This window comes from Corvus kubaryi, unplaced genomic scaffold (genome assembly GCF_017639235.1).
Source record: "Corvus kubaryi isolate FWS band 111438036 unplaced genomic scaffold, C.kubaryi_AGA036_p1.0 37396, whole genome shotgun sequence".
Classification (NCBI taxonomy): domain Eukaryota; kingdom Metazoa; phylum Chordata; class Aves; order Passeriformes; family Corvidae; genus Corvus; species Corvus kubaryi.
The window spans coordinates 9,438,435-9,464,116 of record NW_024581135.1 but is presented as its reverse complement, the minus strand read 5'-3'; the positions used below and the strand labels follow the sequence as shown (position 1 = coordinate 9,464,116).

The window sequence follows — 25,682 nt, the reverse complement described above, 5'->3', positions numbered from 1 at the left end:
CTCCAGCCCACCCACGGTGGGTTACATGAAGGCAGCATTTAACCAGAGCCTGCCCCTGCACTTGTTTTCAGGATGGATGTATGCACCCTCCCCCCCTGCTAGGGCAGATTTAGTGGAATCAAGTGGGAAGACAGGGTACAGATTTCATTTGCTTGAGGTTTTGAGGCTTTTACCCCACCTCATCAGCACCGATGCTGCCAATGCGCCACTTGCTGCCTCCCTAAAAATCCCAGTTCCAAGATATTTTTAGTATGGTCTGCTGCATTTCTTCAATGCTGCTTTTAGGAGGAGGGGGGCCATAAAATTCTTAAAGGAGAGCTGTTTATACTGAACAAATAAGAGCTTCTGTTTATAGAGGCAAAAACACATTAAAAAAAAAAAAAAAATCCGGAAGGATGGGCCCATGGCCCTTTTCCAATGAGAAGAGCAAGTCCAAACAATGAACACCATTTGTTTTTGCTTTTCCCTGGCAAGCTTCCTTCAACTGACTATTGCATGATCTGTTCGGGGCGAAGAGACAAGAAAAAAAGAAATTTGAAAAAAAGAAGGAAAAAAAAATCCAGGCAGTAGCAATTGCTCCAGCTTCTCTCTCCTGTGGCAGCTGCAGCCCCGTCTGTGTGGGTTTAAAGCTGCAGCTGTCAGCAGGGTAACTCAAACCCCAGCTCCAGAGGAAAACAGACAGGGCTATGGGAATAGTTTGGGGGGGAAAAAGAAAAAAAATCAAAAAAAACAAAGCAAAATGTATGTTCTGAAGCAACAACACTGGGTTCGATCCAGCTCCCTTTCCAGCCAAAAGCTCAGGGCTCCCCTGCTTTTCTGGCTGGGCTCCACTGGACCCCACAGCAACAGTCCTCTGGTAAAAAGTCTGAGGTCTGGAGGAGCTGCTGTGTGCTCCCAGCTGCCTTCCTGCAGGCACACGGGCTGGACACCTACATGCACACCCTAAGGAATGGGTGTTTAATTTTGTTTCCTCAGCCTAAACTCCCCTTTCCTTGTGTTCCCACCAGTTTCCCATCTGTTTAACACCCCTGGCTCAGAGCAGGAGCTCCTTGAGGCACTCCCTGCCCTGGGTCAACACCAGTACATTAAATCAACACAACTTCTGTGGCAGTCCCTGCAGCTCCAGCTCCTAGTTTTATAGCCATGCTTTGACTGGTAAGGCTCTATTAATAAATCCATCAGGCAGCACCACTCCTGCTTGCAGGAGGAGCAAGCCCCAGTTTTGATAGGGGGCTCAGCAAAGAAACAATGAACTCACAGCATCATATATGCACAACTGTTTTATTTTGGGGTTTATATAAAAAAAATTCCTAAAGACTGCAGAACTTTTTAATCCTAATTTCTTACACATATGGTTCCAAGACCCTGTTTTTAAGCTAATTCCCCCCTAACAACTTGTGATGGTGTGGGTTCCCCTGATTTTTTACCTAGTCACCTTTCCTAATGGGATATGTCTAAAGCTGCAATATGGCACTTGGTTGACTTAGTTGGCAGGTTTAATACATCTGGAAAGCTGGGGTATGGAGATGCACATGGCTCAGAGTCCATCAACACAGGCAGGGACCCTGCCCTCATGTCTGTGCCTCCAGAATGAACCAGACCTTTCTCCTTACTGTGCAAATAACAGGCTTTGGTCATCGACCAGTCCTGTCGTAAGGGATTCTCGCCCCTGAAGAGAATCCCATCTTCAAGTGGGGAAGCAGCCCAGCCAGTCAAGCAATTGTCCATGGCAGTGCCAGGCGCTGAGACCCCTTCAGTCAACTGTACCGTTGTAAGACTTCTTGAGCTTGTTGAACGTGAACTCTACGTTATGCGTGGAAATAGGCTTTCGGTAGAGAGGATTGGATGCCTTTGGAGAAAGGAGCAGACAAAAAGAACAAAGATAAGGAACAAAGTCCATGTCATGGTAAAAACATACCAATTAGTTTGGTGACAGCACTGCGTTTGGCTTTGAGTGAACTGAGCATTCAGTCCAAAAGCAGTGTTGTTTATCCAGGGTTGTTTATCCATCAGACCCACCTTCCATCCTGCCTGCAGGCAGAGGCACTGCCCTCAAACGCTGAAGACCCCCACTCAAAGTCTCCCAGAAGGATTCCCTCACAGACCTGACCAATTTGGCTGCCACCACAGTCTCCTCTACCTTCTTCAGCCTCCAGCTCTGCTGCGAAATAGATGATGGAGCCAAAGGCTGGGTATAGTTTTGCAGAGCATTTATAACTTGCCAAGGAGAAAGCAGTGCGACATGCTGGACCCTGAAGGCACCACAGGGTATGGACACCTGCATCCCTCGTGCCTGCCACCCTTCTCCCTCACTGCAGAGCTGTTGGCATCCCAACAGCCCCCCCATACACCAGCAGCACCCCTGCCCCAGGCTCACCATTTCATATCTGGCCCGGGAACGCTCGCTCTGGAATCGGTCGAACTCCCGCCTGTCGTGGATGGTGACGAGCAGCTTCCAGAGAGCCAGCAGGATGATCCCAATCAGCACCACGCTGCCAATCACTGCCAGCACGATCGTCACGGCGCTGGGGGCTGAGCTGCAGGCTGGCAATGAGGGAGAAAAGGTAATTAGCTGTGGTGTGAGTGTATCCCAGATCGGGATACAGGGATGTAAAGAACTGGACTGCAGCCACTGAGCAATTAACCCCAGGGCAGGGCTAGCAGCAGTGGCTAAATTTAAAAAAGCAACAGTCCCCTCTGAAATCACACTGATTTTTTTTTTTTTATTAATTAAATACATTCCTGGCTAGAGGCAGGTCAAAGGGACACTGCTCAAGGATGTCACCAGAGCTGGGATGTCACGTAGTGCTTCAGGAGAAGAGTAGGGCTGCAGTGCCACTGTCCAACAGTGACGCAGGGTTTTAATGCCAGGTGACCCACGTGGGACACAGAGCGTTAAGGTGCCTCTGGCAAAAGCCAGCTCAGCTTCTCCCACACGGAGACAGGTGATCCCTAAGGGCTTTAAATAAGGACATTAACTGTTAGCTAGTCAACTGGTCTTTCAGTTAAGTGCAAGCTGCAGCACAAATGAAATAAAACATTATTTCCCATATTGCCCCATGACTCAGAGGACCAGAGCAGATCACAAGAAGCTACTGCTGGATGCTTGCCAGCTTGTCCTGCAACACCACGAGAGGTTTTCTTTGAGCAAGTGCACTGCATGTGATTAAAATAATACTGGGAAGCACAGCTGTCTGCACAGCCTGGGGAGGGGAGCAGAGACACCCAGCCCTTACACTGTCTGGGTCAGAGCTCTTTGGCAACGTGGAAGTCCTTAGGTGGTGAAGGTCTTTCCCAACATCCTGACTTAACCAGCAGCCGCAGCAGGTGTCCCCTTCCAGTATTTTTGCTTCCAGGGGCTGTATCTCCAAATCAAGCATGCTTTTTGCTACTTAAATAGGCTCCATTTAATTCAGCCCCCTAAAGCTCTTCATCCACTTGCTGGCAATGCTGATGGCTCAGGTGCAAGTTTTAATCTCACAGTTCTTTTTTAGTAAGTTGGGAGCATTTGGAGCTGGGTTTCATCACTGTAAACCACTTCAGTTTAAATCACCCTGGATTATCTGCTCACACATGCAACCAGCCTTTCTGCAACCCACCAGGCTCCCCAGCAGCCCATCACCTCTCCTGAGGCAGCCAGTGCTGTCAAAAAAGAAATCCAAGGGAGGGCCAACCTGGCTCTTTGAGGACGGTGAGGTTGGATTTCCCACTTGGAAGCTCCAAGTAAGTGAACTTCATGACGCAGTTGTTCACCGGGTAGGCGCAGAGGATCGCGTTCGGGTCATCTGTTTCTGGAACCAGATGTAAGAGTCACAGGATTTTGTATAAGTTTTTATACATTAAAAAAAAAAAAATCCCAAACATTGCAGAACTTTTGTATCCTAATTTTTCAAAGAAATGCTTCCAACACCCTCTATTTTTTAACATAATTCCCCCCAACAACTTGCAATGGTGTGGGTTCCCTGATTTTGAACTAGTCACCCCATCTAACAGGCTATGTCTAAAGCTGCAATACAGCACTTGGTTGATTTAGTTGGCAGGTTTCATACTAGGAATTAGCACAGCTCTCCCCTGCAAGATAAGCAGAGCTTTCCAGGGATGCCTGGGAGCAGAGGAATGGGGAGTAAGTCTGGAAAGCAGCACAGTTTGATCTCAACTCATACAAATTGTAGCTGAGCAGTGTCCAAATTTACTGCTTGAGAAAATGTGGCACTTGGCAAACATCCCATAGCAAACAGACTCAACCTCACACACACACACATTCTTCCTTCATGTAAGTCTGCTTTGGCAATAAATGTTGTTTTCTTCTTAATCTGCTAAATTTCTTGAAGAGTGGAAGGTGAAGGGAAAGCAAGGGGCACCGACTCAGACGGGGCCAGCAGCAGCAGCAGCCCATGGCCAGCTCGTGCTGCAGCTGTACTGAATAGTTCCAGCTCCGGAAACGGCTGAGAAGTTTGTTTTTAAAGAGTGAGATAGAAAAGGAAAATGGGAAAAGGAGGAGGGAGGGAGGGAGAAGGGAGGAATTGGTTGCAAGGATGATGTGTAGATGTGGGAGTTGCAAAAAATGAGAGGACTTTATTCCCAGGGCCATGTGGGCGCTGTGTGTTTGTGTCTGACACGCCAGAGCACCAGACAGGACCTGGTCACTGTGAGGTGCTGCCTGAGGAAGGCTGCTTCATAGAAGCAACTTAAGATTGAGCAAAGCCATCACCTGAGGTTTGCAGATCTAGCTTAAGGGGTGATTTCAGCAGAGCCACTGCCCGGCACAGCCACAGCTCGTCGGATGCCCCTGTTGCAGGGACAGTGACTGGAGGCAGATGGGGAAGCATCTCTGGCTGTGACAGTAGCACAGCTCTGCAGTCCGGCAAGGGCTGAGAGTTTCATGCGAGAGGAATTTGGGGACCCAGTGCTATTGGCTGGCAAAGACATGCATGACCTTGTCTTAGGCACCTGGAAAGAGATTTCCACAGCTCTCGTATCCGTGCCTGTCTGTCACGCTGAAAAATGATCGCATTAATGAGCAAGGCTACACCAGCCCCTTAGCTCTCTCCTGTCTGTTTATTTTTCCTTTCAATGCCTTTGACCTGCATCCAGTTAAAAGATTAATACCCTCCATTTCAACAGCTGAGCTCAGATGCAGGTGCCCCTCTCGTGAGTCCTGACGTGTTCCTGGTGTGGAGAAATCTCAGCTGTTCCTACCTCGGGACAGGAAAACCTGCTCTACGCACACAGTGGTAGCAAAGCATGGGCTGGAAATGTGCTGATTGTTACAAAGCAAAGTACTAACTAGATTAGTATAGATAACACTTCCATGTTTCTTGACTAATGCTCTTTCGAGTTGAGCAGCAAATCTTAGTTCCCGTAGGTCTAGCTGCTTTCACTCCCATCCTTGCACCATTATTTCGGTAAAAGACACAGTGATGAAAGTCTGAATAGTTATGGTTTCTGTGATCTTCATGGTTTCAGAGATCACATGTCTACAGAGAGAGGTGTGAGGGCCCCACTGAACTTTCAGGTCCACTGATGTGTGCTGTTGCCAGGTGCAGCTCAGAGTGGGACCTGTCATGCTCCCCCTGGAACTGTCAGGAATGCAAATGTAATACTGCAGAACCCAAGGAGATCCTGCAGAGTCCAAAGCAAGTCATACAAGCCTCCCATGAGGCAGCATTCTGGCTCGTGGGTCCAATGATAGATGCCTTGCTCTACAAAGCTTTGAAGCACTGGCTGCTTCATATCCAGAGTCAAAAGGCAGTTGGGATGTTCAAGACTGTGTTCATTGCAATTCAGTATTTAAGAAGGTCCCATCCTCCTCTGCCAGGACAATACAGACTTATGAATTCTGTGACAAGTATCAGCATTCTGCCTTTCAGCAGGGACTGTAATATGAGCTAAATTATACAAAAGCACTTGAAAACAAGGATTTGGCCAAGTCCACCTGTGAAGAAGTCCATAGTCCACAAGAACTTTCTTTAGGAATATTTTGCTTTACCTCTTTCTCCAGCAGCCCAGATCTCCAAGTCACAGAGTGCCTTGAGCTCAGCACTATGTGCAATCTGACTGCAATAGTTCAACAGAAGCATAAGCACAATTCCCAAAAATGTCTTAAAGCAGAAATCTGGCTGGTTTTTTCTCTAAAAGCCATGCAAGGGGCTGACAAACCACAGCCCAGCCTCATCTTCCAGGGAGCTGACAGAACAAAATCTGGCTTTGGCATAGTGCATTAACGAGGCAGGAGGGATGAGTTTTGATTCCCAGCATTTGCTGGCCAGCCAGGCATTAGAAAGGAACTTTGCGCGATTTGAACTTCCAAACCTCTCGGTGTGGGCTGGTGCAGGTGCACTCCCTGCTAAACTGCAGGGTGAATGGAGAGAACAAGAGCAAGTGTCCCAAAGGGAAAGGTAGGAAACTCCACTGGTCATAATTTAAAAGCTGGACACTGGATATGGGAGGAGTCAATGGGAAAAACATCACCTGCAGGCAGCTTAGGAGGAAGGGAGTGAAAGGCTGAGCAAGGTGTGACACTCCCACCTCTATAAACTACGAGAAGAGAAGGAAATGCTAGATGCAGACAGTAATTTATCTCTGTTTGATCTCCATCCCTCCCTCCACGGGGTATTGCTAAGGCCAAGCTCAGGATAGTGATTAAATCTGTCACAAGTCTGGATCCCTTCTACTCCCCTAAATAGCAACCAGGGACTCCCAGGACATATCATGAAAAGAGCAGGGAGAAAGTCATCTGCTGAGAGATGCACATGTGGGGTGACCTCTAGAAGAGAACACAAAGGGCAGGAGATTGCCAGGGGGACTTGTAGCAGTCAGTTCCACCAAAGCAGAACTCATTGTTTTCAAAACAGCTTTGCTTTCTCTTACAAGCTCACTTGTTCCAAGATGAAACCTCAGATGATTAGAAAATGCCTTTTTTTGGGTGGTACTTTGTCCTTTTGCACTCTCTCACGATTCATCTCATCTGTCTCATGTGACCTCATCCCACTCTCTTTGTTCCCTGCACTGGCAGCAGTGGTTAGATGTGGTAAGATGTTACTTAAAATCAAAAGATTTTTACTTCAGTATGGATGATAGCCCAGAGAGAGCGTCACACATACCATACATACACATATACCCACTACCTACCCACATACATTTCTAAATACCAGGTGTTCCCTGAAGCTTTCTTTACAGGTATGTCTTAGTCTGGTTAAGAAGAGTTCAATGCCACAGTCACTGGCTCCCACCACCTGCAGTCCTGCTGCTGCCAACTTACCAAGAACATCCACAGTGGTGATGATCTCATCCTTGCAGTGCTTTTGGCAGGTTTGGTTATCAGCCAGTCTTCCTGAGTTAAACAGCTTGCATTCAATACAATCCCTGCAGGAACACACACAGAGAGGAAGATTAAGCACACATCAGAAACTGCATGAACATAGGGGTTCAGCCCTTGGAAAGGGACTCCCTGGGTGCTGGTCTGGGGGCTGCACATCTGCACCACACAGAAAGAGCAGCTTCAGGCCAAGCATCTCCATCGCAAGGATGGATTTATTCTAGGATTTAATGAAGGTGCAAGCAGCTGGTAGGTTTGGGGTGTATTTGCCCCTTGGATCTTAGGAGCTGCACATCAGCTACTGCAAAATCCATCCTGCCTGAGATCAAGGCAGGCAGTCCTGCTGCTCTGTGCTAGTCTGAGGCTGATGCCTGGGGCACCTCCATCGCTCTGAGGCAGAGACAGTGATTCCAGTCCTCCCCTCCTCTGCAGCTCAAAGCTCTCTCCACCCAGACATCTGCAGCTCAGAGTGCAGCAAAACTGGGGTCACCAGCCCTTCCTGCAGAGTGAGACAGCACTGGAAATGAACAGGGACATGAATCTCCATGAGCACTTGGGCAGCAACACTTGTTGCTGCTCTACCTGGGGTACTGTCAGGTTGCTTAGCATGGGCTCCTAGCAGCAGTAGGCTTGCCTGGGGCTGACCACACATTTAACAAAGCAAGAGTAATTCCTTAGCTGAAAAGTCTCCCAGGAACCAAAGAGCTGCTGTTCCCACCAGCAAGAAACCCCTCCTGAACTGCCTGTGAGTACCTTTTAGTGCTACAGACACCTGGGCAGGTGGGACACTTCTCACAGGTCTCTCCGAAAGCCCCTGGCTCGGTGCACTGACACTTCCCGCAGACACAGGCACCCCGGCCGCTGCACATCTGCCCATCACTGGAAATACAGCTGTCCATCTCGGTGGAGCAGTTGCAGTTGTCCCCGATGTACCCGGCGTGGCACTTGCACTCCCCGCAGTGACACTCCCCATGACCTGAAAGCGAGAGCAGGGGAGAGGTGTCAGCAGAATTTGGGGCCACCGATGGGTGCTGTGGTTGGGAGGGACCAGCAGCCCAGCAGGAAGAGCTGCCAGAGAGACCTCACTTGGCAGAGCAACAAACAGATGCTGATGGGAAACACCTAAATATCAAATTAATATCTACATTTAGCAGCAAAAAATACCTACTCACTGATCTTCCAGCTTCCCTCTATAGTTGCTCAAGATAAGTGGGCACCTCCCCTTTCCTAGTTTTGTATGAAATAATCTCTTCTTTCTCTGTCTACATCAAGAGATATTAAGGGAATGAAGTAGTGCTTCCTTGCTGGTTTTGAGCCCAGAGTTTAGCAGCAAAAAGCCTAGCAGGTCACCCACTTCATAAAGTATTTCCTTCCCTTTCTTCTTAACAGTTTTACTTAAGAAGTTCTCTTAAAACTTCTTAAAAAGTATGTCAACAAGCACCATTTCCTGTGTCCAAACAGGACCTCTGTGTCCCAGCCAGAGCCATGAAGGTTGCTGGGACCAGCTGAGCACCCCCAGGGAGTAGCTCAGGGCAGCTCACAGCAGAGATGGATGAAGAAACCAATCCAGTAAGGGCTCTCCCTCCACTGAAGCATCCCCTTGGAGCTACAGGGTTTAGTGAAGGGCTGAGAAAGTCAACAGGCTCCAAGGCTGTCAGTGACAGTAAGTGGAGTGGCTGTCCACTGAGCAGCTGGTTTCAGAGAGGCATCTATCTGCTGGAGACTGCTCGAATTCTTCCTTGGTCAGTCCCTAGGAGAAGGGATGCCTTTGCAGGCATAGTTTATAGAGCTGAAGGGTTTGTATACAAGGCTCATCAGCAACCTAATTACAGCTCAGCTTTTCCACTGGAAAGAGCCTCGAGCGTCCCAGACATGATAAATTATATACGCACTCCTTTCATCGACACAAACCCGCTGATCTCCCTGCCTCTCCCACCGTGCCAAGATAACCAGAGGCTGTGGACTGCCAAGCTATATCCCTTGCCAAAAGTCATGGGAGCACCTTCTCTTTTACTAGGCATCTCGTATGTCCCAGCACATCACAAGCTGTCCTTCTACAGCCTCTTCTGCACGCCCATCGTTTGCTTTGGATCCAGCCTGCATATTCAAACATTACCGGACAAAGGAGATTATGTTTACAAGATCTCTAGAGGTTACCTCCTTCTGTGCCTACATCTGATGGAGATCAAAATCCCTTGCTCTGCTCACCTTCAAAATGACAGCCTTGCCCTTTCCCCAGACAGAAAGCTCTGGGTTTGAGCCCATGGACTCAGCTACATCCACAACTGCTGCTGTTTGGGGGGCTCCCAGGACCACCACTTCCCAAGCAAAATAAATGGGGTGTCTGGCTTTTATTCACAATTAATTCAGGTGATTGGGCTCTCACACACAGCAGGTTTGGTGCCTCCATGGCAATGCATGTGTCCACATTAGCTATGAACTATGGTTTTCCTAAATGGCACTATTTCAAGGAATCCAAAGCAGCTAGCAATTAGTAAATGTTCTCAGGCTTGAATTTGAACTGTGAGGGCCAAAAGAAGCAAGCTGATGGCATTCATATCACCCCTCAGTTCTCCTAAGACACCACAGAATGCAGCACAAGATGTGACTCCAGAGGAAATCTGTTTCTGGACCATAAAATGGTTCCATTTTTAAAGGCATCAGAACTAGGTCGTAAGATGGTAGAAAGACTGCACATCCCTTCCAGCCCCTGGCAGGCTGGACATGGAGCCTGGAATTACTGTCCTGGGGAAGGGAAATGGCCATTTTCAAATAATGCATCCTATTAAACCACTGTGATTGGAAACTTAAGAAACAGTATCTTAAAGGATGTGGTTTTGTTTATTGAAGGGGATGAAGAAAAAGCCGCTCTGTATGAGGCTGACTAAGTGTGGGGTGTGAGCTTAAAATGTCGAAACATGTTATCATGTGTTTCCTGCCTCGGCCACACTGGCTCAGTGTGCAAGAAGTCACTGGCTGAAGCTCATCATGGCCAATGTGCCAAGAGCAGGAATTTCCATCTTGACCTTTAACGGCAAAGATGTCACAATCTTCACTGCTTCCATCAGCCTGAAAGAGTGGCCACTCCTGCAAGCACCATGAGCTACCCTTCTGGTGCCCTCCATCTCCCACACAGCCTGAAGACTGGAGAAACTCAGTGAATGGGAAACATTTGGTTTCCATATGGGCACAAGAGTCGTCCCACTTCTCAGTGTCCACCTGGAGCACTGGAGATGGGAATCCACTCCATCCTCTTGCTTGGGAGACAAACTGAGAGGAGCCCCAAGACAATGTGGTAATGAGGCTTTTGGTAACAGTGACCCAGAGCTGTGGTTTGCAGAGTGTTACCCAGCACTCACATTTTACAGAAAACTGTGCTGCCTGTTCCCAGTGCCAGCTCTCCCACGGTCACACACAGTGCTGATGCGGCTAAGCAGTCTCTGTGCCATCATGCCTGCAGGACGCCTTCCACCACTGCACCCAGGATGAGCCTAGTTTCACTTCCCAGTTTCATTTCCTGGGCAATGTGTCCTCAAGGAGGGTGTGTTTCAAGACACCTCTGCAGCAGCAGCAGTCTCGTGGTGAAGGATATCACCCTGGACTTTATCCCCCTTGGACCCTTTGAGTTTGCACATCCTCTGTTAAAGCCGGTTTGTGAAGCCAAAATACATTAATTATGTTCTCCAAACATAATAAGAGATGTTTTCTTCTGTTCCCATCCTTGAAATGAGACAAGCTTAGAAGTTTAAAAGATCAAGATCTAACTAGGAAATGAAATGCTCCCTCTGAATTTGATAACATACTTTCCAGCCAGCTCTTGACCTTAGGAGGGGCTAACACAAAACACATGTCAGGGAGGCTGCAGGAACCCGCTGGGAGGGTGTGCAGCGGAAAGCAATGCTTTTGTGGGGGGAGAGCAGTCCCCAGACTGAGCTTGACTAGTCTGGGATCCATCAGGGCAGGATGCTCTGCTGCTTGGAGACACCTTCTTCCCAAGGAGGCCACCACAGTGGGCGGAGTCTCACAGCCCAGCTGGTACTTCCATGTCTCTCCCCATCCCAAAACACATCCCCATCCCACTGCTGTGCCCCAGCTGTGCTGCACATCTCACTGTCACTCAGACAGCTTTTGGCAAGACATCCAACCATCCTCATTTCACCCCAGCTGCCTCTGCCTCTCCCCACCAGCTGCCCCCCAGGATGGCAGCCACAGGCCAAATCCTCCCTGCCCTCAGCCTGGCACCGCACAAACCCAGCTTGGCAGCCCTGTACCAGTGCTCTTCTCCTTGTTCCCAAGCAGGGTCATTCCCGAATCGGGATAGCAGCTTCTGGCAGAAGCTTCCAGCCTCTGACCCTGATTTCACCCGAGTCTTCCTGACAGCAGGCTGTGACCCTGCTCGGCAGGACAGCCCCTCCACAGTAACTGTGTGCCTTTTAGGAACTGCGCCAAGAGGTCTGAAACTCAGTGCACTAAAAGTTCTGTCACTAGGGCTTTTCATAGAAGGTGGTTTTCCTAAAGACTTTTACTTCTGGGCACCACAGAGTTATGCAAAAAATACCAGCTTTCTTTTGAAAGAAAAAACATGATCCCAGCTTTTATGGAGAGGTAGAAAAAGTTTGAAAACAAGCCTCCTCCAACACTCCTTCTTTCCCCATCGTCTAGAACATTAAACTGATGTGCCTAACATACAAGAAAAACAAATCCTGATTTTTAAGCCAGTTTAGTGGTTTCTGAGCACTCAGGAGGAGAAAGATCATACCGTATTTTGCTCCCATTAAATCAAGCCACTTATTTTTGTGCCTCTGTGCTCACATCCAGACTTTGGGTCAGGACCTCCAAAAGGCTGTGCTTTTGTCATTTTTAGTTATTTGAACAATTAGTCTGAAACAGAAAAAGCCCATAGGAAAAACAACTAAGAGAAATAAGTTATGGCAAGCAATTTCCAGATTCTCCAGTGCCATCCCTTTAACAAGCCCTGGCTGCTGTGCCCATCACCCAGAGAGCCCCAGCGCAGAAGCCACACTTTGTTTGTACTCCCAAGGGGTGGAAGCAGCAAAAACATCTGCTTATGAGAGAAGTCAAACCCTACTGACAGAGGGCACTGCTTGAGCATCAATTTTGTACCAGACCAGCCAATCTCTCAGAAAAAGTGCTCAACCTCTGGAGTAGAGGCTCTGTGAACAGCACATTTTGAGTGGGAGGAAGAAGGGCAGCAGAAAAGGCTTTGAACACTTGGAAAACATAGGGCTTTTCATTTGGGAAAGGGCTCAGGTAGACACAGACAAATAAATCATCAACTTCTCTACTGACTTCTTTCCATGGCTCAAAGCAGCCAGCACTGCACATCAAGAGGCCAGGCAAGGCCAGGCCAGGCCAGGCAGCCTGCCCACGGCACAGCTCAGGCCCATGGCCAGCACCCAGATGGTCAGCACCCGCAGGGATTTAGGGAGAGCTCGGGAAATTTTAAACAGCAGGGATGGGTTTAGGATCCAGCCCCTGGGTCATGTCAGTCTGGCAGGGAAAAGAAGGGTGGCAGGTTGGCAGCAGCAGCCCCAACCCCTGGAGCCCCCTGACAACAACCTCCTTGTGCTAAGGAGGCTACTACATAAACACAGACAGACAAATGTCAAGGGTCCAAGGTTTCTGTGAAACCTGGAATTCATCCGGCTGCCTCCACTCACACCAGGAGAGAGCTTCCCACACTCATTTATCCACAACGCAATACTGAAACAGCAAAACAAATACTAAGAGGTTAGTAAGAAGTAAACAGTGCTTTTCTGAATGTTGTTTACGCCACACACCATGGATCTGTGCATCTTCCCATTGCAGTGGATATTTATATCCTGAAGCACATGAGTTTAGCCAAGATTTAAGTCCCAGCACTGGCTGAGCTCATCAATCATCAAAAATAGCACTGGAGATGCAGACTAATGAAACCAAAGGTGAAGGAATAAATGCAGGCTCAAGCTGCTAATTCAGCCATGGATACCACAAGCCCCATCACCAGCTGGACACTACTGTCAGCATCCCCCACAGTGCAGCACTGCCATTACAAAAACCCCCCTCTTCAAGAAGCACCCAATCTTCTCACTCACTTGGGAATTTTTGGGTTCAGTGAGAACTGGGAAAGGAAGACATGGTTTTGGAAACTGCTGTCTCATGAAGGCAGCCGAAAGCTATCCGGGGCAGGCGGATTTCCTGTGGTAGCCCTGGCCAGCCCTTCCTCATTTTCCTTCTCTCTGCTAAAGAAGTGGAGCTGAAATGCAACCACGAGATACAGCTGATGATCCATCAGAAAGCCAAAATAGGCAGTGAGAAGTCATTTCCTGAAAGAGATCTAAAGCTGCCTTTCTTAAAATAAAGCCTTCCTTCTTTTTCCTTTTTTTTTTTTTCCAAGTAAGCTCAGCACTCCACAAATCCTTGACTTCTACTTACATTAGCTCCTCAGCCAAGCCTGCCACATGTGGCCTTTTGGATGGAGACCCAGAGCTGGGAATTGGAGCTTTCAGGTCCCGCTGCCAACTCTGTTACTGATGCAGGGAGAGCTATGGGGCAAGGGCTGGTGCCAGATCCTCCCAGAGGTACAGAGCTTCATCCTGAGTGGGGACTGCTGGGATGGATGTGCTGGTTTCCTTTGAGTGATGGGCCCAAATACCATCCCACCACTCTGGGCATGTGCTCATCCTTGGCTTTGTGCCCCCCATAGCACCTGACATGGAAGGCAACAATTTATATTATTCCTTAAGCCAGATCAGAAGGGGGGTGTGTGTGTGAATCCTCTGGGGGTTTTGCCCCTACTGTGTCTCCCTCCAAGTCTCTAACTCCAAAAGGGCCACTTTTCCTATCGACCTCCATCTCTTCACGTGCAGGTGTTCATTGGGTCTCCCACAGGACACAGCACCACCTCTCTCACAGCAGTGCTCCTCTCTCCAGCCAGCTCTCCAGCCCCTCACAGACTTGCTCACAGATGAAACCCCCTTGAATGCAGACCTCTCCATTTGTTTCCTTTCTCCCAAAAAAACCTGACAAATAAAGCTGCTTGAAAAAAAAGAATCATTCTCCACTTGGCTCTCCCAATCCTGCCCAGATACCACCAACACCCATGGGTGCAGAGCCAGGAGCTTCTCCCCCACTTACACACTTCTTGGCCCGTCTCTGCCCAGATCTGTTTATACAACTCTGCACTTCAGCTTTAGTCACTCTGAAGGCTCTGGAAGATTTGGAAATGACATATGGCAACCATACAGCTGCTGAACGGCAGAGAAAGGCCTTGAGAAAAGCTAAAGGGCTGCAACCCTTCCACCAACATATGGTGCCTCCAGGAAGGACAAGCTTCATTCTCCTGCTCTGACGCCTGAGCAGACTCCTACCAGCTCCTACCATCCCAAAAAACTCCAGATATGTTCTTAAAATAAAACTTGGCTCCAGAAACAAAGCTGCATGATTCCAAATCCCTAAACTCCAGGGACAAATTCTATGGTTCAGGTCCATCCTTCAAAAAAAAAAGCAGTTTAATTTCCATCCTGCTGAAGCCCAAATGGGTTGAATGTCCTTTCTGCTGGACCTTGTTGAGAGGAGTGGGCTCTGGAGTAGAGACAGTCTTTCTCTGCAAAATGCAGTGCCGTGGGAGCCTTGCCCAGTTCTGTGTTTGGATGCAAACACATCATTTGGTGCAAGTTTGCCAAAGGTCCATGGTTTTGGAACAGATTTCTCCCTTCACAAAGTACCTGGAAAAAGTCAGAATATCACTCAAAATAAGACCAAAAAAAAAAAAAAAAGGAGAAAGAATGAAAAGAATGAACACACAGGCTGTGCTGCACTTCCCTGTCAGGTCAATTGCTTAAGCTCAATTTTTTAAACAAAACTGAGCAAAGTTCACAGGTTGTCAGTGCATGTCAACAAGAAACACAGAGACCCAGAATTCCACTCACCTGATGAACTGAGGCTTTCATCTGCCTTTAAACCCCAAATACAACATTCATTTCCAAATGTGTATTTCTGTCAATGACTATCACCAGACAGACCAAATTCAGACACCAAACTCACCGAGATGCTGGCCAGTAGAGCATTTAAAGTAAGTTTGTTCTAAGACAATCTAAGCTTTATTTTCTGAGTTTATCTTGGCAGGGTTTTTTTGAGCCTTCTATGGGGTTCCTGGCCATGGGAGGGGGCAGCTGCACAGGACAGGGGCTTTGGGTACGTGCATGAATCTTCGGATGACACCTCCGGTTGCAACCCACACGCTGTGCCTCTTTAAGAGCAGAGCCCCAAGAACAGAGCTGTGGCTCCCATAAAGACGTCAAAGACATCACTTCTGTATTCTTTAATTCTGCCCAGGCATTTAATGCCTCATTAGCATGCATTAACACTTGCTAAAGGTCCGCTCAGGGACAAGGAGAAACCGCAGTGAAAAGAGGCAGGAACAGCAGCGCTCTGTGTGGGTTGGTCCTCAAGGAGCTGCTGCCAGATTTGGGGAGAGCTGCAAGGCTTGGACAGCAATGAGAGCCTGGGCAGGGAGAAAGGAGGGGTAACAAAGGGCAGCTTTGCCTTTTCGTGCCAGGAATACTGGGAGAGCAGTACTCGATACACTGGGGAGAGAATGTCCAACTCAGTTGCTGTTTCAGTGAAAAGCCAACACAATCCCTTGGTGTGAGCAAGGTGGGGCAGGCAGGGTATGCCTACTGCCAGGGAACGCTGAGGAACATGAGGAACATGAGCACAAACACAAATGGAATCATCATTTGTGTTCCTGTGTGAAATCCATGCAAAGATCATCGAGTATCTCGAGTTGGAAGGGACCTGTAAGGACCACGGAGTCCAACTTTGCAATAACCAATAATATTTAACAGGCAACAATGTAATGCTAATGCCCGGTGGTGGAATACCAAATACTGCATTTAATTGCTGTGAAAGAAATCCAGAGGAGCATATCCATGGCATACAGAGCATTCCAGCTAACAACCATCCACCTGCACTGACCTGCAGCCACCTCTGACCTGAAGCACAGCACGGGGGTCGTTAGCAGTGCAATTAGAGGGGGAACCAGGCATTTTTACATTGCAGCTACAAGCACTGGCCATGTTTTCACAGGTCACAGCCAGCAGACAAGGGATCACCCCATGCTGTTTGTCCCAGCCCAGAGGCCATTTGAACTCTGGGATCTTCAGCTTTTTGAACGGGCACGGAGCAGTATGGGGAGGCGCACACTCTCAGAGGACAGTGGCATATGACTCAGTATTAAATTGAAAAGAGAAGAGAAACCAGGTTAAGGGGGAAAAATAAATTTGGAGAGGAAGAAGAAGAAGAGAGAGATTGGGGAAGGATGGAAATGATGCCCCAGGAGGAAGTGGTTTCAGGAGCCACCCAAGGACTGGAAATGTGAGTAAACACATGCACTGAGTCAGCCTCATGCTCCTCCAAAAGGCCACTGAGGATCTGTGTGCCAGACTTCATGAAGATGAAATTTGGAATGCAAACACCTCCCACAAGGGTCTCAGCCCCTCTCTGCATTGGAACTATGAGCCACAGCTCCCGGAGATGAGCACACCCAGAACACCATGGGACACCCTGCTGAATTTGGTCCTGGCTGATGCTCAGGAACGCTTTGCCTACAAGGAAAAATCAAACACTTCTACAGAGGAATGCTACTGCCAGCCAGCCACTCACACAACTCAAGGGTGGAACCCCTCTCCAGCCTTTCAAATCATCTGGGAGCTCAGGGCGGGGTGTCCCTGCTCCCCATCACAGAAGGTGCCACCCTGGTGCAGGGTTCGATGCGAGCACAGAGGACCACAGGCTGCCCGCAGTGCGTAAGCATGTCCCACACACGTCCCTGCAATTTCTGCTCCTCTTCATGCTGTGTCAAGAGCAGACTTTCTCAATGACACTCCACACTAAAGGCTGAGAGGTTTCAAGTGTTGCTCTCAGAGCTCAATGCTGTCCGGCAAAGCACGGCCAGACCCAAGGCACCACGGAAAGCAGCCTGGGATGACCCCAGGGCTCAGACACCAGCTCTTGTTGCCAGAACGAGGCCTAAAAGCCAACATCCCACATGTCTCAGCAGCAGCAGGCGCCTCCACAGTTCCTTCCTCACCTGTGGAAATGTTTTCTAAATCACTGCTTGAGCAGTCACGTTCTGCTGCTCCAAAACATTGAAACAGCATGGCAGCCCCATGCTCTACAGGAGGGCAAGCAGGAATGCAGGCATGCCAACAGTTCAACAGCTGGCCTCAGAATAGATCCGGTTTATGGATACACACATTTAAAAAAAAAAAAAAAGGCTTTTTTCCTGGTTTGGGACTTGGACATCGTGCAGTCAAATTACACTGGACACACAGCCAAACAGTATCTGCAGGGAGCTTTTAAGCAGGGCAAGAGTGGCATCAGTCCAAGCTGGATGAAGGTGGATTCAGTTGACTGTTCTTCCCCACCACAGTCCTCAGCCCTGCCTGCGCCAGCTGACCTGGTCCTTACATTCTTTTTAGGCTGACCCACTGGATGGGAATAAATGGAGCTGACCTAAACCTTCCACTTCTTTACACCAATCCATGTGACGAGAGTTAGTAGAACAGTTTAACCCCAGAAAAGGTAGAGGACAGCAGAGGTGCCCTATTTGATTTGTTTCTTATTAAATGTTTGTAGTCTATTCTTACTGGAGCCAAACTGTTTCACAGGTGGAGGGGGGATGTAAGCTGGAGAGGGGATGCCCACCCAGTGGTGACGCCAGGCACAGGTGCTCTGGCCTCAGTTCCTCACTGCTATGGGACACAGCAAGTCACAGGTTTATTTTTCCTTCTTATTCAGGGGGATTATTTTGTTTTACCCATTTATTCTCTGGCACGCAGACATCTCAGGACAGGACCTTTGGCTGAGCAGCTCCTGCAGGTGATAAAAGCAAAGGCCAAATGGGAATGCAGCAAGCAGAAAGGTTTTTAGGAAGCTTGAGGATAAACATGCAGTCTGACTGAGTCTTGACCACATTGTAAAAGAGAGATGCTACAGCAGTGCCACCTCTTTATTGTTTGCTCTGGCCCATGGCTATTCAGTGGCACTGTAGGCAAGAGACCTCAAGGTGTCTGAAACCAAGTTTGTGGGCTGCCAAGGAGCCATGGGCACCCCGTGCCCCACACAGTGTGACAACATACACATACTGCTTTGTCTTCTAGCCCAGACTCAGCTTGTCTCTAGCTCCCTGTCCCCTACCCTGCTCTTTGGTGGGAAAAGGGGCATTCGCAGTGCTACAACGCCCTAGTGATACAGGGTTTTGTGTCAGAGGACTTTACTTGGTTTTGCTCACCCCAAACCACCCTCCCATGCCCTGCACCCCAACAGCACCCGCAGCCACTGACCCCCGAGCCCCCAACCTGCTGCTAATGACTGGGACTACTCACAAAGCAACGGGTACTGTGAGGTTACAGCACAGTGACCCGAGCTGACACTGCATCCTCTGTCACCAAAATAAGCCTCAGATATGCTGGTAGATGTGTGCTCTCCATCCTCCTCCCACGTGGGAAGCAGAGAGGGATTGACCTGCGGGGCAGCTGCCCCAGAGACGGAGCTGCATCTCCCTGCAGCTGCCTGGCTCACAGCTGCACTAGCACTTAGCAACAGCCAAAGGATTATTTTTAACTTCCATATTTATATGGTCCCTTTGTCTCTCCCCTTCAGGTTCTCTTTTACAAGGCAGTGCTCAGAAAAACCAACAGATAACAAGATTTGACGTGACTTAAAAGAAAACATTGCAGATGTGGTTTAGGCTCTGTTCCCTCTCCTTTCTGCCACAGGCCACCCTCTTCCCTTCTGGCAGGGGTACATTTGTCACAAGCCACCCCACCCACAGCACAGCCACAGGCAGTGGGCACAAAAGAAGCTCTCCTTCCTCCCCAAACCACACTCACAGGCTGATAAATCAAATACTATCCATTTCTTTCTTAACAGCAGCTTCTGGTAAAAGTTTAGGCATTAGGAATGAAGAGAATTAAGACCAAAAAAAATGTTGATGTGTGTCTGAAAGAGGTGGATCACCTTTATTCTCACATCTGAGCTTTCAGATGCACACCAGCTATTACCACCTAGGACAGTAGTTTTATTCACCACTGGGCAGGTGAATAGTAACTACAAAAGCATGTGAGGAAGAAAGCTTATTTCCACAAGATGTGTCCATGGGCACAGTGATTTGTACAGTAACAAACCCCATCTAAAACCCCAGGGTGGAGATACCAGCTGGGGAATCAAACCCAAGTGCTACTCTCAAAGCACGGGGCTCTAATGCAGGACGAGAAACTGGGGCACTGGCCCTGAGCCATCATCCCACTGGCTCCCCTCAACCACAGCGCTGTTAAATGTGCTACAGACAGGGGACAGCAAAAACAAATTGCAAAAGCACGAGTGAGATTTCTAACACGAGGCTGTGTTAAAACAAAAAAACAAACCAACCAAACAAAAAAGCCTTATCTTCCTGGACCTTCACACAGGCTAAAGCCTCCCTGAGCTTCCCCATTTACTGAAACCAAGAGAGGAAGCATTCAGAAGTAAATACTGAGGACTTGTATCAACTCAGCAGTTTTTGAAGTGGTTTCTGCAGGGCAGCTGGAGTTGCATCACACGTCAGCTTGGCTATTCTCTGCAAAATAAACCCTCGATTTTCAATGAGCTGTCTCTTCCCACATCCCATCTCAGAAGTGATTCTGGCACTTGCATGTACTTGCAGGTTTGACACCCGATGCTTTATTGCTGACCCAAGTTTTCTGTGTCACTGGAAGCCCTGTGCTGGCAAGGGAGGCCAGACCAGCTCCTGTGCTCCAAGGCATCACTGCCGTGCTGTGCTTTAGCCAGCCATGACCTTTAGTCACCTTAACCAGCTCAGATGCTCACAGCTGCTTACAAGCTAGAGAGACGTTGAAGGGCTTCATTTACAGATGCAAAGCTGTTTATAAATCTGATTTATTGTCTAATTCTAAAAAAAATTAAGATGAGAAACCACAAAAGACCCAATCCCCCAAAGCTGGACCACCATCAGTAGCTGCCGTGTTGCTCAGGCAGTATGGATTTTCGGGATGAGATCTTTTATGTTTTAGGGGGAGGAATGGCTGCAGCATGACGAGTGCTCTTCCATAATTAGAGATGTGCCTGTGCATAACCAGAACCCTGGGCTGAAGGGCATACAAATGACACCCACACAGGGAGCTGGGGAACAGTGGTGGTGGGTAAGGGGAAATTTCTTTAGAGACCCATATGATGCCATATTACTCTGTGTCTCCCCATCCAAGAAAAAATAGGTCTGGAGCAACTGAAGCTAATGAAGCTTGGCCTCCAACGAGCCAGTCTCTCTTCATTAGAGGCAAATGTGTGATGCCCTTACTGGGGCCTCTCCTCCCTCCTGCCACCTAGTTTATGGGACCTTCAGGAATGCAATTAGGGCAGAGATGTTTCCTCCTTTGTCAAACTGCTTGGCAGGCAGCCAAGGAGTTCAAAAGCCTGTGGGTTGTGCAGCCAGCTGCCCCTTCCCCAGCCCAGCTGCAGGCAGGAGGGCTTTCAGCCCCTCTCTCACAGCCACCCACATTTCAGAGCAGAGGAGACAGAGAGATGTGCCAAAGATCTCAGGGCAAAAAGGCACCCTCTCCACTCAAAATAAAACTGGGAGTAAAGCATTTGAGGGTTTGGGAAGCAACTGCCTGCTTTGTCAGAGCACGGTGCTGAAGATAACCCAGCTGCATTTCTTTTAGAAGAACAAAATGCTCGTGCAACCCATCCCCTATGGCCCTTCCAGAAGCTGGATTAATGGTTTGAAACAGCTACTCTGGAGCTCTTAACTGGACTTGTGGAGCAGCAGAACAAATGCCACTTATTAGTGACTAAGTGACATTGACTAGGAGTTGGCTGCAACTTGAATCAGCATTTACTCCATGTTATGAATTACTCCCTTTTCCCACCTGCCTCACAGATGCAAGCACATTAAACCTCCCACTAGCAGGAATTAAATTCTTGCTGCTTCTTTAGATTCTCTCTCACCCAAAATCTGCTTCTCCACTTCATGGGGGGGACTACAAAAGGACTGGAGCCATGGGCATCACTGTCTGCAGACATCTCTCCTCTCAAATGCTGAAAAAATGAGGCTCCAATATTTATAAATGGATCCAGGAATGAAAATGTTTTTTCCTAGCCAAAGGACCAAATGCCAAGAGACAAGAAACCAGTCCATTTCAGAGCATCCCACCATGGCTTTTGCTGGGAATACAGGATGCCTGAGCATAACATGCCACCCATCCCTGTGCCATGGCAGTGACTCAATGGGGACAGCTTTGCTACAGATCATAAAAGGAAGAAATGCCTGAGCTGGTGATGGGCTCATGGGCCTCTGAGCTGAGGCATGCCATAAACCACAGCCACGTAGGTGCAAAGCAGTTTGCCTGAGTGGATTTTTACTTCTCAGCTCAGAAAACTGTGCTTTCCTCCTGGTGCTCCCCAAAACCTCAGCTCAGGCTGGACTGGCTGTTTTCTCCCTAGCTCTGTCTGGGATGGGCACTCCGAGGTCCATGGTATCATCTTGTTCAACAGCTGGGGCAGGTGCAAATGCATTTGCTGGGGGACACCACAGCCTGTGTGCTAAACCTGAGGTGGGGTTCCACTGTTCAAAGTACAGTCAGTCATCAGAAATGCACTGAGAGGCAGTAACTGCCTTCTACTCAACCAGAGGATTCAAAGAGTATGAGTAAAACCCTTGACAGCAGTGATGAGATTCCCTCATGGATCCAAGCCAAGAAACTCCCAAGCAAGGACAGACTGCAGCGAAATGACAGCTCCCTACATGCCACTTTTTTGGTTTGTGCATTAGCTAAAACTGTTGGTCTCCCCCTACACTGGGATTCAGCCTGTCAGAGTGCTGGGCACAGGGATGCCAGAGCCTTTTAGGGACAGACGTTGCGCCCAGGAAAAGACAGAGTGAGGGCAGGGTGTCATTTCATCCCCTAGCAAGAACAAAACCGGCAACCGGCCACTGTAGCAACTGCCCTGGCAATCAACCTGCTCCCAAGGCATCAGCCAAACTCTCCTGGATGCCAAATCTACATGTGCTGGTGGACAGATGGTTAATGCTGAGCTAAACACCTAAGAAGGCCCCACTTGTAGGGGGCAGAGAGCTTGGTCTGCTGGAAGCCCCAGGGATGTTTGTGTGGCAGAGGGCTGTTTGTTAGGGGCAGCTTTGGGCATAGCCCTGCCATGCAAGCTTGTGGTGGGCTGGTAAATCCCAAGCCTCTTGGCCTGACAAAACCACCTCAAAATGTTGTGTCACTGGCACAGTGCTTGCTACGATTCAGATTCAACACCATAACTGCTGGAATTTAAGAAAAAAAAGTAAAAGCCAACAAACCACCCCACACAGCCGTGCCAGACTCCACCCCATCCCTCGAGCAAAGAGCCTGCTCGGCCTCAGCCTATCCTTTGTTTTCTTTCATAGCTATGGACTATGAAAGAAATTATTATCATGGTCCTAAAAAAGGACTTTTAAATTAATTTTAAAAACTTCAGCAAATCCCAAACCAGCTATGCTGCTCCTCCCAGCACCAGACACCCTCCACAGGGACAAAAGCAAGCAGGTGCTACAGAAAATAGACAACTTGCTTTCCAGTGGAGCAGCAGAGCTCTGGCCCTCCTGCTGAACGGGAAATTTGAGCAGAGGTGTGTCCTTCTCTTGCAGCAACTGCTATACCAGTAACTTACAACCTCTCTTTATAGCATTCTGCCCTGCTTGCTTGTAAATATACTCCTTATGGGTGGGATCATGCTATCAAAGCAATGTGGTCTTCTGGAGAAACCCCAGGCAGTACTGCTCCTAATTACTTCACAGTTGAGTTTAATTTCCCCCCCATCTACTTTCAAACACCTTTTTCCTGCTTGCTCACCCATCTTTCCACTCTTGCATCAGCAGGAAGAGCCCCCCAGACCCCCCAGTCTGGGCAGTCACTGTCAGGGTGGGACTGGCCTTTCCCATTGCTCTGCAGCAGGAAGCTCCAGGCAATTCCAAACCTCGAGTATTGCCTGCCTCATCTTCAGCAGTGACAAAGTCACTAGCCAGGCTACAGGAAAATTAACACAAACATCCTCTATCCGCCTAAAAACACAATCGCCTCCAACAGCCAGAAACTTGCAACCAAAGCTTACTGCCCAGCTCTGAAACATGCGGGCAAGATAAACAGCAGCAGAAAAAAAACACCACTTCCCTGGAGAAAACATAAAAAGTAACTATTTTTTCCAAGCTTACACTTGTTTGGAATTTTTGTCCAAGGTTTTCAGCTATGGAAATATTTCACTTGCTTGAAAGCAGGCAAATTTTAAAGAATAACCCTTTGCCCTGATCCAACTGAGGGAATTATGTCCGAGGACTAATCCAGGCAATTATGTTCAAGGTAAATTATTTGACCTTGGACTGATGAGGTTTTAAAACCATTTTAGCAAACACAGCTAAATAACTCTTCTACCTTTATTTAAGCAAAGCTGACTGGCTACACCTTTCCCAGTGAATGACTTGCTTTCCCAGTGGGAAGGGCAATCCATACATAAAACAGCTTTAGGAATCTTTAAAACAGCTTTTCTCTAATAAGTAACAGCCTGAAACACAACCCTTCCTTTCACCTGTGACATGCCAGGGGATTACACCAAATACTTCATCTTTAAAAGAAGATTGTTTCTGCCTAGGCAGGGAAGGATGGCACACACAGCAAAAATCCAACCTATGAACACACCAAAAAGCCTGTGCTGGTTTAATCTTTCCTAAGGAAACACATCAATGTACAAGAGATGTGCATAGTTACATCAAAATAGCACCACCAAAGCCAAGACTCTGCTCATCTCCGTGGGACCCAGCCTGCAGGGAGAGAGCATTTTCCAATGCTGGAAACCCAGTTCTGACAAGGATAGCGCAATTTTTGCTCTTTACTGCGGATGTCTTTAAATCTCTCCCTCCTTTTTCCCATAAGGAAAAGAAAGGGAGCACAGACTCCTCCAGAAAGAGGGCAGATCCCCTGCACACTCCAGCCCAGCAACCTTGCCCATCTCGGGGCGCTTTCCCCACTGCCGCGACGCAGAGGGCACAAGGGAGGCAAGGCTCCTACCTGAGCAGAGGACTCCCTTGTACCTGGCGCAGGAGAAGTCGTCGCACTCGCAGAAGGGCCCGTAGATGTTGCCGAACTCGCTCTCGTAGCAGAGGCACTGGTTGCAGCTGCACTCCCCTCGCCCGCTGCACAGGGGCTTGCCCTCGGCCTCGCGGCACAGCGCGTGGTGCAAGACCCCGCTGGCCCCCTCCTCGCACTCGCAGCGGGCCCCCAGGTAGCCGGGGTCGCACTCGCAGAGCCCGCAGGCGTAGGTCCCGTTGCCGCTGCATTTGCCGCTGGCCGGCGCGGCGTGGCCGGTGCAGCCACACAGGCAGCTGTAGGTCACAGCCACCTCCAGAGTGTCCCGAAAGCCGGCCGGCTTGATGGTGAAGGTGTGGGATGTGTCCTCGGCGGGGCAGCTCCGCGCCTCCACGGCCACCTCGAAGGACACCTGGAGGGCAGGTGGAGATGTAAGGTAACAGGTGTGGCCCCAGAGCAGCTCTCGAGGGTGTTCCCCAGAAGGGAAGAGCAAATGTCCTGGGGAGAGTCCATGGAGCAATTCCACGGAACAGGGCCCAGCTCAGTGCATCAGAGCTTCATTCCCAGGGGTGCAAAAAAGCCCCAAACAATTGCACATCCAGCAAGGGCAGCTGCACCAACATCTGCCAGTCCCATAAGGGGTTGGGCATCCTTAGCATTTAAAAACTCTCTGTTGTCAGCCATTCACAGCAATTTTCCCCATCAGGAAAATATAATACTGGTTTCTGTGAAGTGGGAAGGAACCTGCCTATTCCCATGAAATAAACAGGGCAAAACTCTAGCAAACGGCCCAGTTTTCATGTTATTAAAACCAGAAAACTCTCTCAAAACAAGCACTATCAAAGACCTAACCAGCACAGCAAAGGGCCTGAGGTGCCTAAAAGATCATGGATTTAGGAGGTTTTATGGGACTCCTGATTTGCATGTGGAAATGTGTATCAGCCCCACAGTCCCAAGCTTTTGGCATGCTGCTCACACGCCATTTTTAATGTACGCTTCTATCAAGCCTGGCTCAGAAGGGTTATACAGATCATTAAATGGTTATACATCACACCCCTGCCTGTTTTATGTTGCTAAAATCCAGTGTCAGGGATTTTCTCCTTGAGAAAACTAAGACCATACTTTGGTTGCTTGCTTGGCCCCTGATTTAATCCTACTCTTTGTTAGGGCTGGCCAGCACTGCCCAGAGCTGCCAGTTAGCAAGGAGGATTAACCTTATTCCAAGGAAATGAGACCCT

At 48.8% G+C, this 25,682-nt stretch overlaps 1 protein-coding gene across 1 annotated transcript in view; it reads right to left on the bottom strand.

Annotated features, from left to right (window-relative positions):
• Nucleotides 1-1,262: 1,262 nt before the first annotated feature.
• ITGB5 (integrin subunit beta 5) overlaps nt 1,263-25,682 on the bottom strand; it is a 57,959-nt gene continuing 33,539 nt past the window's right edge. Inside the window, exons 10-15 of the mRNA XM_042041549.1 lie at nt 24,427-24,856; nt 8,072-8,294; nt 7,262-7,365; nt 3,675-3,791; nt 2,378-2,544; nt 1,263-1,849 (exon numbers count right to left, since the gene is read on the bottom strand). Of these exons, the coding sequence (XP_041897483.1) occupies nt 1,754-1,849; nt 2,378-2,544; nt 3,675-3,791; nt 7,262-7,365; nt 8,072-8,294; nt 24,427-24,856 (1,137 nt within the window). The 3' untranslated portion in view covers nt 1,263-1,753. The remainder of the gene's footprint in view (nt 1,850-2,377; nt 2,545-3,674; nt 3,792-7,261; nt 7,366-8,071; nt 8,295-24,426; nt 24,857-25,682) is intronic.